The sequence below is a fragment of the Solanum stenotomum genome, chromosome 8 (genome assembly GCF_019186545.1).
Source record: "Solanum stenotomum isolate F172 chromosome 8, ASM1918654v1, whole genome shotgun sequence".
In the NCBI taxonomy this organism is placed as follows: domain Eukaryota; kingdom Viridiplantae; phylum Streptophyta; class Magnoliopsida; order Solanales; family Solanaceae; genus Solanum; species Solanum stenotomum.
Window position 1 is genome coordinate 56,770,370 of NC_064289.1, and position 16,359 is coordinate 56,786,728.

Consider the following 16,359-nt stretch of genomic DNA (forward strand, 5'->3'; position numbering starts at 1 on the left):
CGATCGACCTCACGCTGCCAGAGCATCTTATACCCGGCCAAAGGTATAAGACCTGAACTGCCTAATGGATCCACTAGTATAATGTGAAAAGGATTCATCTAAAAAGTATGATCCTTTTCTACCCATGATGGCTAACATGGTTCTATGGGGGCTGTGGGTTCTTTGAACGCTCCCCTAATTCGATGCTCGATACTACTCCCAAAAAAAGTATTGGCTCTTATGTTTTTAAAACATATTTATTCCTGCTGATATGAGATAATTACTCAAGAACTAGCCCGAAGGCCCCTTTGGAAATCTCAGTTTCCAACCTTATTTAAATGTAAAGACATTTCTTTAAAACTTCTTTGGGAATACATAGTTCCCTAATAACTTTGAGAAACGAACTCAACTTTAAACTCATGACTTAACTTGAAACTGAGACTCTTACTCGACTTGAAACTTGAGACTCTTACTTAGCTTGAAACTCTATATTCCTTTACTTGACTTCTAACTTCACTTGACTTGGAACTATCTTTCCTTGAATCGAAAACAACTGTAAAACATAGGTATAATACTTTGGAACATGCATGAGAAAGTGAGAAAGGAAATGGGGAAACTTGGCTGAGACTTCAGATTTCTGGTGACACAGATGGCACCTACAGACGCCATCGACGGGCCGTAGATGGACTTAAGGTCCGTCCTGCAGGTCCGTAGATCGCGTCAGAGACTTCCCCAGAATTCAGATAAAAAAAATGACTAAGTGTTGACCTACGGTCCGGACTTACGGTCCGTAGGTTAGGTTACGGACCGTAGGTCGTGCCCGTAGATCGATGCCCCAAAAACCCAACTTCTGTCCTGATTGACGGTGACCAGTACGGACCGTCAATCGATCTACGGTCCGTAGGTCACTCCCGTAGATGGGGATCGATAGCCCAGAATTTTTGCTGCGAATTGATGGTGAATCAACTACAAAAGGGCCATAACTCTTAGAATCATAATTCCCTCAACATACAATAGGTTCAACTTAAATACACAACCCAATCATGTCTCACAACGAACAATAACTTCAACAACAATTCCAACAACATCAACAACCAACAACTTCAACAACGAATTCCAATCTTTTCTCAAATCATAGAATAAGCTTGGTGTGTGTGAGGGAAAGGATCAACCCACACGAAAAACTCACATACCTTGATAGGGATCACCCCCGATGAAATTCCACAATGATCTTGTTGATCTCCTCTTTCTTCTCTTCTTCTTCTTCTCCTTCTTCTCTTCTTCACTCTCAAGAACCCTAACTCTTTCTCTTTCAAAATGGGACAAAATGATCCAAAGATCAGCCTAATACAACAATATGAGCTCAAAAGAAATGATTTGTGAAAAGACCAAAATGCCCTTAAATTTCCGGACGGATTTCCCTTCCAACTTCCCAACTTCTAAAGGGCATAACTCGCTCATACGAACTCGGAATCGAGTAAAATCAGTGGCGTTGGAAAGATCGTTCCAAGGGCTTCGCAACCATAACTGGAAATACTCCTAAATCATCCTGAGCTAGGAATTACGACTACTCAAAGTTGGCCAAAAAAACTCATTTTTCCCCATACTTAACCAAATTTCCAGATTCTAAATTTTTTTCCAAAAAAATGACTATTTCCAAATTTCAAGCTTCTTCAAAGCCACTTCAAATTGTCGGATGTTACACTTTTAATTTTCTCTTAATTTTATTATATATAATGTACTTTTCCCCAAATTCTTTCCACGTGGCACAAATAGCAAATACAAATGCCAAACTATCTTTCTTTCTCTAGAAATTTCAAACTCACGCTTTAAATAAATTTTTAACGCTTCATATCCTTTCCGACAATTTTCTGTTTTGAGCCTGGTCTACTCTTCTAATTCTTTTATTTATTTATTCGGGTAAGTTCTTCGACAATTTCCTAATTCTTTTCTCAATTTTTTTATCTTCATCAAAAACTTATATATTTTGTTCTTTTTGGTTAATATGCTGCATTTCAAAGAAATTCATTAATCCTTCGTCATATTTCTCAGGATATTTGTGGTGCTTTGTTAAATGGTAGGATGTGCATCGACATTCATGACTCGACTTAGAACAAGTAAGATGTTTGCTTTCCTCTTTTCATTATGTTACATCATTTTTCAAAAGTTAATCCATTTTAACATAATGTTGCTCCAGTATCTCTGGCAGCAACATATGTGAGAAGTAGGATGCAAGTAACTCATAAGTAATAATTGCTAATGAAACTTTTTTGTAAACAGATGGAAATATTATTACGTTGCTATTCTTGAATTGGTCAGGGTGTTGTAAAACATTTATCCATATATGGGTTATGGGTAGTCTTTATGAGTTTTTATTTTAAAATCACTCTGAATCTACAATGTCTTTTGCTTTTTTTCTCAAATTTCTCCTTGTTCTTTTTTATGTCTAAAGTTGATGTCATTATTGTTTTGTCTTATATCTTCCCAATTTAATGGTTAAAGTGAAAACTTTTGTATGTAACTGCCGTCTTTATTTATGGTTACATAGTGATCCTTTAGAGAATAACATAGTACGTGAATTTCTTTGGGTTTTAGGATACATAATAATTAAAACTTGAGGTATCGCTTTACTACAAAATATCGTAACTGGACTAAGTCGAGTGTCCCTGAAATAATGTTGATGATCTAAGAAGCAGCGTTAACTGAATGGTACGAAGTAGGACATCATATAAAAAACAAAGATGCTTAAGTTTAATAGCGCAAGTTAATAATTTGGTGCACCAATAGTTTGAAATATAAGACGTGAGGGATGGTGAAATTTCTAAAGAAAATTTTATTGATAATTACAATAATGCTAAACTATGAACCTTAATCTACCGAGTTTCTCAACAAACAGGACGTAAGGAGCCAACTCGGACAAAACCTGATAACAGAAGCAGGAATTTCATTATCCTTTTCCTTCGTATGGGTCGAAACCTAAAAGAGAAAAATAAGCGCATAATACTATATATGGCTTACCACAGGAGGAACCATTGGAGCATTCTCAGCGGTAGCAAAAGTTTCCCATTTAGGGCACCAATAACAGCCTCAGCTATTTCAATTGTAACTCCTTCCTATGAAAACAAGATTTCAAACACACAATTCAAGGGACAGGACAAAGTATAATAAAAAGTAAATAATAGGAAAAGGAGGTGCAAATGGTTTAAATGTGGATGATTATGCTTCTTTTGTGCTAACTCTAAGATGAGGTCTAACAGTGACATTTGGTATGATGAGGTAGAGCTCTTCATCTTTTTCAGTAATTCTGAGTACAAATTACAAGCGGAGCTTGATTGCAAAGAGAGCTCAATCAGGTTAATTCATTTCCTCTATAAATTAAAGATGTAGACGCATAATTGATACTATCAGATTCTGAACTCAACTCATAACTTTCTTTGAGAAATGGATAAATGTTATAAAAAGTAGCACGAAATGCTCTTGAATTTTTACAAAAAAAATTGAAACTCAACTCATTTCAATGATAGAACTTTGGAGACACAGATTTCAAATGTTTTCATGCGCAAGAAATATGGTCGAAATGGAGCATTAGGATAAGTTCGTTGACTTAATGAGGGGATTGTCCGTTTAGAATTTAGATGGCCTGGGATGAATAAGATGTTGATTGGATGGATGACTTGGTTTGAATAGCAAGTATCATACTTTGTATTCTGCAATACAAAAAGATAACTCAGATTTTTAATGCATTTGTGACACTTGAAAGTGAAACATTTTCACTTGTAATCGATGAAATAGTNGTAGAGCTCTTCATCTTTTTCAGTAATTCTGAGTACAAATTACAAGCAGAGCTTGATTGCGAAGAGAGCTCAATCAGGTTAATTCATTTCCTCTATAAAGATGTAGACGCATAATTGATACTATCAGATTCTGAACTCAACTCATAACTTTCTTTGAGAAATGGATAAATGTTATAAAAAGTAGCACGAAATGCTCTTGAATTTTTACAAAAAAAATTGAAACTCAACTCATTTCAATGATAGAACTTTGGAGATACATATTTCAAATGTTTTCATGCGCAGGAAATATGGTCGAAATGGAGCATTAGGATAAGTTCGTTGACTTAATGAGGGGATTGTCTGTTTAGAATTTAGATGGCCTGGAATGAATAAGATGTTGATTGGATGGATGACTTGGTTTGAATAGCAAGTATCATACTTTGTATTCTGCCATACAAAAAGATAACTCAGATTTTTAATGCATTTGTGACACTTGAAAGTGAAACATGTTTGACATTTTCACTTGTAATCGATGAAATAGTTAGTTACGATATTGAGTGACTGCTAATTGTGAATTATTGTTGTTTTAATATAGGTGTTCAATGTGCTCGATAAATTGGTCTCTTCTGACTCTCAACTGTTTGCCAAGATGGAGAATGAAGTAAGAATTGTTTGATGTATGATGTATGAGGTTTTCACCCAACCCTCCTCGGCAAAAAATTACACAAAGGTAAATCTTTACTTTTTATGTATACGTTTAGTTTTTGAGTCCCCTGTATACAAAATTCACTTTGATGGAAATCTTAGATTCGTCATTGTTGGCAGATGTGTGATTTTGAACAAAACATTGTGTGCTTGGATTCTCAACTAAAGTTGATTCAGTTGATTGATTTTGAAGATGAAGACGACTCAGGTTTTTCCTGAAGAATGCACAAGAAGTATGTGGTTTAATGTTCATTTAAAAGTGTTAAGAAACCATTATGATGTTTGATTTTTTTGCAACTTGTTATTCTTACACTATTTGTCGCTAATATCCAAACACAACTTACCAGTGCATTATTTGTATTTTAGGTCAAGCATTAAACACTTTATTCAATCTGTGTATCAGGTGGTTTTAGAAGCATTGAAACTCCACCGTAATGAGCTATTGACTACAAAATGAGGCACTAATCAGGTAGAATCCGATCTAAGCTTCTACTACTTGGTAAATGTTGACCTCAAATAGCCATTTACTTATTAGAATACAAGGTAATGTTGATGATTGTTAAAATTATTTCATCAGATTCTACATAATTATTTTACAACTTGTGCATTGATTTCAAGTGGAACTCCATATCTAATCTTGATATTCTGTAATTTCTTATAACTACACAATCAAATGTGTGTAATATGATTGCCGATGCGATAGGCTGATATTGACCCTACTAAAATAGAGCACCAGTGAGTTTTATTGCATTTGTTTTTTTTTATTAGCTTTTAGCTATTTTGTAGAATACTATGAAAACTGAATTAGCTCTCTTCTATTTCTATTCATTTTAAATAATGTTGTTGAAGCTTATTTTATCGTAATTTCATTGTTATCTCATATTATGTACAACATGGAGGGAACTTTTTTTTTCTCAAGATAGATCCACTACTGCTGATCAAGCAATTATTCAAAAATGAAGTTCCTCCTCCTTGGATATTGAATTCAACAAAATTAGGAGTCTCCTAATGCCATGTTCTGATTTTGAGTAGGTGTTCAATAAAGAAATGATTTTTATAAAAATAAACAAAAGAGAGAACTTGTCACATTGTAAATTCCCGTATTGAGATATTTATCAACAAATTCTGAATGTCTGTCTAATATACTATTGAAATGATTCATGAATTTAAGAGAAATGGAAATGAACCTCAATGGTTTCTTATGGGTGTTGATTTTTTTAATTAGTTAAGCTAAAAACTATGATTCGTCACTAAATAATGAGCGTTTTTAAAATTATGATTATTCAAAAGTATTTTTTACTACTTTTATCTCAACCATATTTCTTAGGTAGACTAACCACAAATAAATTTACCTCAAAAATTAAAATATTGGGCCCGTGCTTAGCACGGGCAAGAACCATCTAGTGTGTATATATATATATATATATACTAGTAAAATTACCTGCGTCTCACGCGGAAATTAATATTACGAAATTTATAAAATAATACTTAAAATCTATTAGTCATTTAAACTAAACCACTACATAGAAAGATTATAATTATAACATCTTGTCGTTTATCCTTCAATCAATCGTCTTTAATTTGATTTTATAATTTATCATTTGTTTTCAAGAAGTGTTACTAATTGATATTTTTTGAGGAATCAAATGAACATCAATTGGTAATATTAAATATTCTAATAAATAAATAATCGTTGGTGAAGGGATAAATAAATTGTAAAAGCCTAGAAAAAGTGAACAAATATTCTAATTCTAACGTGTAGAAAGTTTAGCCCTACCTTTTGCTTTACATATATCATTTTAAGGTTCCCATTTAAATGTATCATAAGTAATTATTTAAATGAAAATTAAAGGGAGAATGTATCATATTGGACAACAATTAAACTTATTATATATACTTGAAAGGGAATAATATTACACAAAACTTTTCAATTTGTTTGGGTGTTTTTTAAAAATCAACATACCAGTGTGCTGAAGTTCAATTTGGAACTACACTTCTATTCCAATCACAGTGTCGAGAAACACAACTATTACTCCAAGAAAAGTATTTACAACTTACAGTAAACTTGAGAAATCTGTCCATACTTCACATTGAATATTAACAATTAATTTATTGTGTAGTTATCTATGTCTTTGGGATTAAAACAAGCTGCAGTCTAGTCATACTCCTCTATAGGTCATCCGGCACATCCTTGAACTTATGTCAAAAGTTTATTAATTCTTGTCTTCTTTTTCTGGTTCACTTCGCACATCAAGGTGCGGTAAAGTTTTTAAGGTCTTTATGTGCTTACAATGACATACCAAATTTGAATTTTGTCTTCAAGATATGGTAGTACAGATCTTTAAGGAATTCTTTTACTGTACATTGAACAATTTTAGTAGAGAAAATTTGCATGACTACTCAATTAACATGCGTTATTTAATATGTACCAACAAATACTTATAACAATAACTTTGCAGAACATAAACAACAAAGTTTAAAAGATGTACTCAAAAACAACAATTAATAAAATAAGCATAAATTAATGACTGTAAAAAAAAAAAAGGATCTGTAACAATAGAATGAAACAGAAGAGAAAAAATCAATCCCACTAAATGCATAGTGTACCCTTAAGAAAATTATCCCCCTCTAGTACCCGGGGTTTAAAGGAATAGATCCTCTCGGGATAGGACGATTCTATTCACCAGTGTATTGATACAAAAAACTATGGTGTAGTGAGCCACTCAACAGGAGCAAAGTACACGAATATTTAATTGTGAAAAACAAGAAGAAGAAGTAGTTCAGAATTTTCGTTGTTTTAAAATGAGAGGAAATCCCTCTATTTATAGGCAACAAAGGCTAGTGTGAACAAATGTTTATTATGCCTTATCAGAAAGGTCACAACTTTTTGGAAAAGTTACAACCTTTCGGAAAGGTCACAACCTTTAATAAAATTGACAACTTTTCATAAAAGTCGCAACTCTTCATAAAAGTCACAACTCTTCAAAAAAGTTGCAACTTTTCATAAAAGTCGCAACTTTTCAAAAAAGTCACAACTATTCATAAAAGTCACAACTTTTCATGAAAGAGGAAGGCTAGTTTTGGAAATAAATAAATTAAAAGGGAATCCTTGATTCTGGTGGCGCCACGTAGGCGGGCCTAAGGTTCTCTTTTATATATATACTAGTAAAATTACTTGCACTTCGCGCGGGAATTTAATATCATGAAAATTATAAAATAATAGTTAAAACCTATCGGTCATTAAAACTAAAATACTATATTATCTTACATACAAGATTACGTAGTAATAAACATTAATAATGTAAAGGATAATGAAAATTATTACATCTTATCATTTATCCTTAATAACATAAGCATAAATTAATGACTATAAAAATACACAGCAGAATATGTAACCTACGCAATGGTGTCAGTGAGCCACTCAACAGGAGGAAAGTACACAAATATTTAATTATGAAGAAGAAGAAGAAGAAGAAGAAGAAGAAGATGAGGAGGTTCATAATTTTCGTTGTTTTAAAATAAGAGGAAATCCTTCTATTTATAGACAACAAAGGGTAGTGTGAACAAATGTTTATAGTGCCTTATCGGAATGGTTACAACTATTTGTAAAAGTTGCAACTGTTTAGAAAGGTCACAACTTTTCATAAAAGTCACAACTGTTCATTAAAGTCGCAACTTTCATAAAAGTCATAACTTTTCATAAAAGTCGCAATTCTTCATTAAAGTCACAACTTTTCATAAAAGTCACAATTTTTCATAAATTTCACACTTTTCATGAAAGGGGAAGGCTAGTTTTGTAAATAAATAAATTAAAAAGGAATTTTGGTTTGTAGTGGCGCCACGTAGGCCTAGTGTTCTCTTGATATGATTAATCGAAGTTGAATAAATTATGATTACTGATTTACGATACGGCATAAACATATGGACGTGTAAAAGTGAACTTTGTGGCTTACTAATATAATAACCAAAACTTTTGGGGCTTTGGAAAAAAATATAGAAGTCTCCTCTCTTGTATAGCTTCCATTCTTCTCTCCCAATTATCAGAATCCCAATCTTAATCTGTTGTTGGTTCAATCAAAATGAACATATTTTCCAAAAAACCCAACACCAAAGGTTCGATTTTTAACTCTATTTTTTGTTTGTTTACATAATTGCTGCATTAGAATACATATATATATATATATACTGATTTGGGATTGTCTTGAGGTCTACGTATACTCTACCTCCTCACCAGACCCCACTTTGTGGGACTATTTTGGGATTTAGGGTTTAATTGATTGATTGATGGAAATTTTACTTAAAATTTGAGTTTTTATGATTCTTGGTGTTTGATCATTCATAATATTGAGCTAAAGTTATGATTTTTTAATTTTTTATTTTTATGACAGAGGCGCTTGGGGAGAGTAGAAGAGAACTGACTCATGCCACCAGAGGTAAAACTATTTTAAACTTTTGTTCCCCCTTCCCCTGGTACAAGGTACATTGAGCTCATATATATATATATATATATATATGAAAAAAAATATCCAAGATTTAAATTTGACGGGTTTGGTCTTTAATGTTCGTAACACATAACTTATTCGACTTCTGAAATTATGGTTGGGAATATAATACTCCTTCTGTTTCAGTTATAATATAATGGTATTAAACATGCCACGAGATGATGTGTATGTAAACCGTACCCTCCTTACCTTGTCAAGGTAGAGAGACTGCATTACATTCCAATTATAACCTTCGCGTGTCCAGAAACTCACTGTCTTTACTTTTAAATTGCATAATCTTTTTACCGTTGTGGTGGTTATGTATTGATCTGATGTTGGTGTGGTGAGACAGGAGCTTGCAAAGCTTAAAATGGAGGTTGCAGTTTAAGAACTTTTCAAGTAGTGAAACATTGATTCAAAGCAGTTTTGGAAGTTGTATTTTTTACTTTTGGGAATATATTTACCCGACGACCCTTTTTTTTTTTGTCTTTCCATTTTTGCTTGTTTTAGACGTGCTGGGAAATTATTTTTCTGATCTATGATATGGTGAACTGTTTGTTTCAGAGAATGCTTGCTCAATGTATTGAATGTGGAGAAAGTGATGAATGTCAGTTTAAGAAAACATTATACATTTCAGTATAATTTCACAAGTGGAGTTGAAAAGAAAAATATAAGGTCATGCTCCATATCCTTACAAGAAAAATAATACAGACCACAAAAATTTCAGCAGTTGCTGTTTTCTTACGTAAGAAGAAAAGGAATTCAAGATCGCTAAAACAAATATGAACTAGTTTTCTTTGTTACAACGATTGTCAACATATGGAAGTGTACTTTGTGGCTTGCTAATATAATAACCAAAACTTTTGGGGCTTTGGAAAAAAATTATAATTTCTTTGTAGCTTCCATTCTTCTGTCCCAATTTCCCATAATCTTAATTTGTTCTACAGGTGTGGTTGGTTCCAATCAAAATGAACATCTTTTCTAAGAAACCCAATGCCAAAGGTTCGACTTTTAACTTGTTAATTTTATCAAAACTCTATTTTTTTTTGTATGACAAGGGAAATCTGCAGCCGCTACCCTTTGGGTGCGCACAGGTAAAACCCTCGTTCCTATGCAATAGCTTGCAAACCACATAGGAGAGGTAACCTACACTAGGCAAACCCGATGCGACGAGCTCGACCCAGGCAAACCCCTTGCTTTCACTGACAAGGGGTTTCAAACTTGAGACCTCCAACATGGAAGTCCCTAGCCCAAACTAGCCCAAACCACTGGGCCACCCGAAGGGTATCAAAACTCTATTTTTTTAAAGAACCCCTTTTCTTTGTTCACCTTATAATATATATATATATATATGATTCATATATTTTAAAGTGACTGATTTGGGATTTTCTTGAGGGGTAAAGGTCTGTGCATACTCTATGATTGTTGGAAACTTTAAACAAAATTTGAGTTTTTATGATTCTTGATGTTTGATTATTCATAAAATTGAGCTAAAGTTATGATCTTTTTTGTTTTTGACAGAGCTGCTTTGGGAGAGTAGAAGAGAACTGACTCATGCCACCAGAGGTAAAACTATTTTACACATTGCCTTACATAAACTTGAAATATTGTCAAAATTCATAATAATACATTTTCCAAGTTAAGAAAAAATCTTACTTATAAAGCTAAAAAGAAACTAAAAATCAAATCCAACATCATAGGCTGCAGGAAGAACCATATTCATTACGCCAACGTCTTCTTATTTTTGGCATTTGAAATCTGAAAAATAAGATAGCGAGTCAAACAATTGTATATTATGTTTCAATCATATAGCTATAACCGAATTATGCATTAGTTTTTCAATGTTAAACCATCCATAAGATCACTGATTACTAGCTTAAAACAACAGCTAAGGCTAATCCTTTTTCAAATCTTCAGCTTCTTGAAGTTGTTGGAAAGAAAAATATGCTTCGTATCGAGCATTAATTAGTTGTTGTTTATAACATAAAAGCATAAAACCTAGCATATTAGTGGTAGAATAAACTAAAAAAGATTAGTGTAGAGCTTAGCTTGAATACCTGAAATTCTGAAATCAGATCCTTCTCTTTATCGGTAACTTGTCTAGAAGTGATTATTCTTCTTCTGTAATTTCTCTGACCTCGCTGCTTCTTTCTCCTTCGCATGTTAATTTTGTGTTCCATTTCTTCAATGATTCTTGCAAGCCATTTCATATTTCCAGTTGAGATCAAGAAATATATTATGGATAATCCAATACATAGTCCACTGCCATAGCCCATCAGAGCTGCTTTCCAAAAATCATTGAGAAATTCAGAAATGCTTTCTTGATCTTCTAGCGCAGACACTGTATAGTTTGTCTCTGACACAGGATCATTGCCACAACCTTTTGAAACGGGGAATCCACGTAATCCATTATTACCTTCATATGAATTGTTCTCAAAGGTAAGAAATTGAGGTCCTTGAGGGATGCATCCTTGGAGATAATTGTGAGAGAGATTTAAGATTTCAAGAGACGTAAGAGAAGCAAGTTGTTGTGGTATCTCTCCCGAAAGCTGGTTAAACGAAAGGTCCATTGATTCCACTACAGATAAACTTCCAAGTGCTGGAGGTATATGACCTTGCAATCCATTATGAGATAAATTCAGTACCCGAATCGCAATGAGATCTCCCAGAACACTAGGAATATGTCCTTCAAATTTGTTGTTTGAAAGATCGATAACTGTGTACAAAGACAAAATTCTCACAACTTCAAGCTTCATTGCCTTTGTTACAACAACAACCGAGTCTTCGTAATATCCATCTGCTTCATAACTTGGTAACTTCATTGTTTGATCAATCGTCTTCATGCCTTTCAAATGTTGAAATAAACTCGTTGGTAAGTCTTCCGAGAAGGCATTGTAAGAGAGATCTATGATTCTAAGATCAGGAAACATGATTTCAGCCCCTAATGATCTTATGGGTCCATGCAATTTATTCAATGTCAATCTTAAAACTCTCAGCTTTGTCAAAGTTCCCAACAACATGGGGAATGTGTCATTGAGATGATTTTCTCCTAGATCAAGAACTTGCAACTTTTTGCAATTGGCCAAAGATCGAGGTATTTTTCCCTCTAGTTTATTGCCATGCAAGTTGAGACTTACAAGTGAACTTCCAATGCTAAAATTTGTTGGAAGAGTCCCCGTAAGTTTGTTATTCTGCATATCAAAAACCTGGAGGCTACTAATATTGCCAAAATAATGTGGTATTGGTCCCTCCAGATTGTTTCTGCCCAAATCTAGAATTTGTAGTGATGTTAAATTGGAAATAGATGAAGGGATCTCTCCACTGAGATTATTATGTGACACCGTCAAAACCTGGAGGCCACTGATATTACCCAAACATTGCGGAACTTTTCCCTTCAAGTTGTTTCTCCGCATAAACAAAAATATCAGTGATGTCAAATTGCACACAGATAAAGGAATTTCCTCAGTGAGATTGTTTTCATCAAGAAACATACTTTGCACATTTCTCAAATTCCCCAATGAAGCAGGAATAGAACCATTAAGAGAGTTAATACTCAAATCTATGAAACTAAGAGACCTTAGGTAACCTATTTCAGGAGGAATTAAACCATTAAGAGAGTTTTTATTCATACGAAGATGAGTAAGAGACCTTAGGTAACCTATTTCTTGAGGAATAGAGCCAGAAAGTTGATTGTCATAAAGATACAAAAGAGACAAGTTGTTCAAATTCCCCAATGAAGCAGGAATAGAACCATTTAGAGAGTTATAACTTAAATCTAGTTCATGAAGAGACCTTAGGTAACCTATTTCTAGAGGAATAGAGCCGGAAAGTTGATTTTCATAAAGAAGCAAAATAGACAAGTTGTTCAAATTCCCCAATGAAGCAGGAATAGAACCGTTAAGAAAGTTAATATTCAAAGATAGACAGGTAAGAGACCTAAGGTAACCTATTTCTTGAGGAATAGAGCCAGAAAGTTGATTTTCATAAAGAAGCAAAAAAGACAAGTTGTTCAAATTCCCCAATGAAGCAGGAATAGAACCACTAAGAAAGTTCCTACCCAAAGATAGCTTAATAAGAGACCTTAGGTTACCTATTTCTTCAGGAATAGAGACATTTAAATGGTTGTCATATATACGGAGGATTTGAAGCTTGGCTAGTGATCCGATTTGTGGTGGTATTGTTCCTGAAATCTGATTGGTGTTCAAGTTAAGATAGACAAGATTAGTGAGATTACCAATCTCAGGTGGAATGGTGCCAGAGATATCGTTCATGCTAAGATCAAGATTCTCAAGAAAAGGGAGAGATGAAAATGGAAAACCATGGAGTGTAGCATTGACACTAGTATCTGTAATATTCAACGTGTTTACCCTACCATTAAAACATTTAACTCCATACCAGTCCCTGCATGCATTAGAACTTGGCGTCCATGAAGCCCATAAGGAATTATTCTGGTTCTTGAAAGTTGCTTTCCATTTCAAGAGGGCAGTTGCTTCCTCAGTGGAAGAAAAAGTAACTGTAAAGAGATATACAAGAGTGAAAAACTGAAGTGAAGAGAATATTTTACTGGAAACCATCATCATATTTTGAGTTATTTATTTCTGGTTCATAGGATTTTATATTGTAATGAACTTATAATTAAAGACCAATCGGAAACACGTTTTCTCCAAATATTACAAATTTGGCTGCTATGTCTCTCTCTTATTCACACTTCATATGTTCATATGATATCAGAGAAAAGGTTGTCATTCTCAAGTCAAATTTGAGTTTTTTGTTTGTCTTTTTTAACTTTATTCATGTGTTACACATCTATCTAATTCAGCCAAGGGCCCAAGTGGCCAAACTAGTTTTGTTGTCACACATCGATCATGGCCAAAATGTGTTGTCATTTTCAAGTCAAGTTTTGGGTTGTTCTGTTTTTGTCCTTTTTATTTATGTGTTACACATCTAATTCAACCAAGGACTTAACCAAAGTGGCCAAAATAGTTTTGTTATCACACATTGATCATGACCACTCTTAGTGTATGATACTGACATGTATGTTACTCAATTCTCATCTCTAAAGCAGGGACGGCTCAACATAATTCGAGGCCTAAAGCAAAATTTTAATTAGAGGCCTAAAATTTAAATATATTTTATCTGTATTTATTTATTTTTCTAAATTTTTAGATGTAAATTATTCTTATTATCTTTTTTATAAATGATTTTTTCAAATACTTTTTTAAATTATTATTTTTAGGCACGATTTTATCAATTCAACATTGAAAAACATCATTATTGAGACAATTATTATATGAATCGATAATATAGTTCTATAAGTAATAAGTTGATAAATTTTAAATAAAGATAAGAGTTAGAATCATATAATTTGATTCAAAAAGTTGATAACTTGGTATACCCTACTTTAATATGAAAAGTTACGAAGAAATAAGAGAATATTTGTAATTTACTTTGTTCAATACTTTTCGACTATTGATTCATATTTTTGACAGAATATTACTCTAACTATCAAAGATTTGAAAAAATAGAGTGCAAAAGGAGTTAAAAAGGATAACTAATGTGAGTGTCAGCAAAGAAAATATAATATATATATATATAAATGTACTTTTTATAATAAATAAAAAAAATTCATGAAAAAATTAAACATGATTTTTTATTTATAAAAATTTGAGGCCCCCAAAAGGCATTGGCCTAAAAATTTATAGGCAAGACCCGGCACTGCTCTAAAGTAGTGGACCATATCTAATACAATAATTCTTAGTCTTAGACCAACACATTTCTAGATTACATTATTTCTAATTCATATTGCAGATGTCAAGAGTTGATTTCTCATATGGTCACTCAACTATTCAGAAAGTCACTTTCTTGTTGTCATTTCATGTATCAAGTCACTTAATTCAAGTTATATTTCCGGTGGATAATGATGGTCTGGAACTTTTTTCAAGCCAAACTTTAAAATAATGATAAGCTATCAATTTTAACCAGTATATTGCTCAATCATCTGAATAATACTTTAGCAATCATTCCAAATTCAATACATATCTTAACTCTAGGCTCTTATTATTGATGAGAATTTACGTTACGATGATACTGTAACGTCTTCTCTCCAAATGTTGCAAATTTGGTTGCTCTATATCTGTTCATATTTTATCAGAGAAATGTTGTTGTCTCATAAGTCAAATTTAGGTTGTTGTGATTTTGTCATTTTCTTGTTTTTATCCATGTGTTACACATCTACTCCCCTTTTTGTCCCAAGTAAACAAAACTATTATACAGAAAATAAATTCCATCAATAAGAATACAAAGCTTAAAAAGAAGTAGAGTTTCGTCACTACTAAACTTACTCTTTGTAACACTACCGTTACAATACTAATTTTGTAAAAATATTAAAGTGACTAGACTATGTGTTAGTACCCTCAGAAAATACAAATCACTGGAAACAGTGGCCGAGCTAGAGATCAAGATACGCGTAAGTTGGCTGAATTGCAGTATCCAAATTTGAATTTTTAATTAGGAAAAACGGTTTTCATCAGCCAAAAAAATGTAAATTTGAGTCATTTGGCTAACGACAAGGTTACGTAAGAACCTGACTAACTCTCATTTGCTTTATGTCCTCGCAGATGTGAAGACCAATTGGGAGTCCAGTTTCTGAGAAAGGAAGTTGATCGTGCAGAAGAGGATGGCCTCTGTTGAAATAGCTAAATATTCAGATGTTAGTTACTAATCCATTAGTTAGTTAGAAGGTCATTTCAGTCATTTTAGAATGATAGTGAGAGTTAGTTAGTTACCTCGATTACTGTGCTGATGAATTAGTTAGTTAGTAGATTCTCCTTCTAGCTTTCTATATAATCAATGCATGTATCTCACTTGTATAAGTGATCCAGATTCAGATTAATAAATCTCTCTCATTTTCTTCCTCATTCCAGCTTCTCCTTTAAGTTCATCAATGGTGTTGCTTCATGGTATCAGAGTAGCGTTGTAGTTGAGTTTAGATCTCTACTAGTTAGTAAAATCTGTAGTTTAGATCTGCAGAAATGGTGGCATTGAAAATAGATCAGAATAATCCTTTATACATTGGGGCCTCAGACAGTTCGAGTGCTGTGTTGATTCCCATAAAGTTGATTGGATCTGAGAATTATGGAATCTGGAGTAGGTCAATGAGAATTGCATTGTTGGGAAAAAGGAAGTATGGATTCGTGACTGGTGCTTGCACTAGAGGTTTATACAGAGAAGAACTGCATGAGCAGTGGGAAACATGTAATGCAATTGTGTTGTCATGGCTGATGAACACAGTCAGTGAGGAGCTTCTCAGTGGCATTGTATATGCCACAAATGCCTTATCAGTTTGGAATGATCTCAAGGAAAGATTTGACAAGGTGAATCGAGTAAGGATCTATCAGTTGCATAGAGAGATTACCACTCTA

At 33.2% G+C, this 16,359-nt stretch overlaps 2 protein-coding genes and 1 pseudogene across 2 annotated transcripts in view; 1 reads left to right on the plus strand and 2 right to left on the minus strand.

The window, feature by feature from the left end:
- Positions 1–16,359, plus strand: part of LOC125872870 (vacuolar protein sorting-associated protein 2 homolog 3-like) — a 377,001-nt pseudogene that overhangs the window by 309,041 nt on the left and 51,601 nt on the right.
- LOC125872850 (receptor-like protein Cf-9 homolog) overlaps positions 1–16,359 on the minus strand; it is a 345,297-nt gene that overhangs the window by 249,177 nt on the left and 79,761 nt on the right. The window lies entirely within an intron of this gene.
- Positions 1–16,359, minus strand: part of LOC125872846 (receptor-like protein Cf-9 homolog) — a 315,600-nt gene that overhangs the window by 239,744 nt on the left and 59,497 nt on the right. The window contains exon 3 of the mRNA XM_049553643.1: positions 11,355–13,210. Coding sequence (XP_049409600.1) covers positions 11,355–13,210 — 1,856 coding nt within the window. The remainder of the gene's footprint in view (positions 1–11,354; positions 13,211–16,359) is intronic.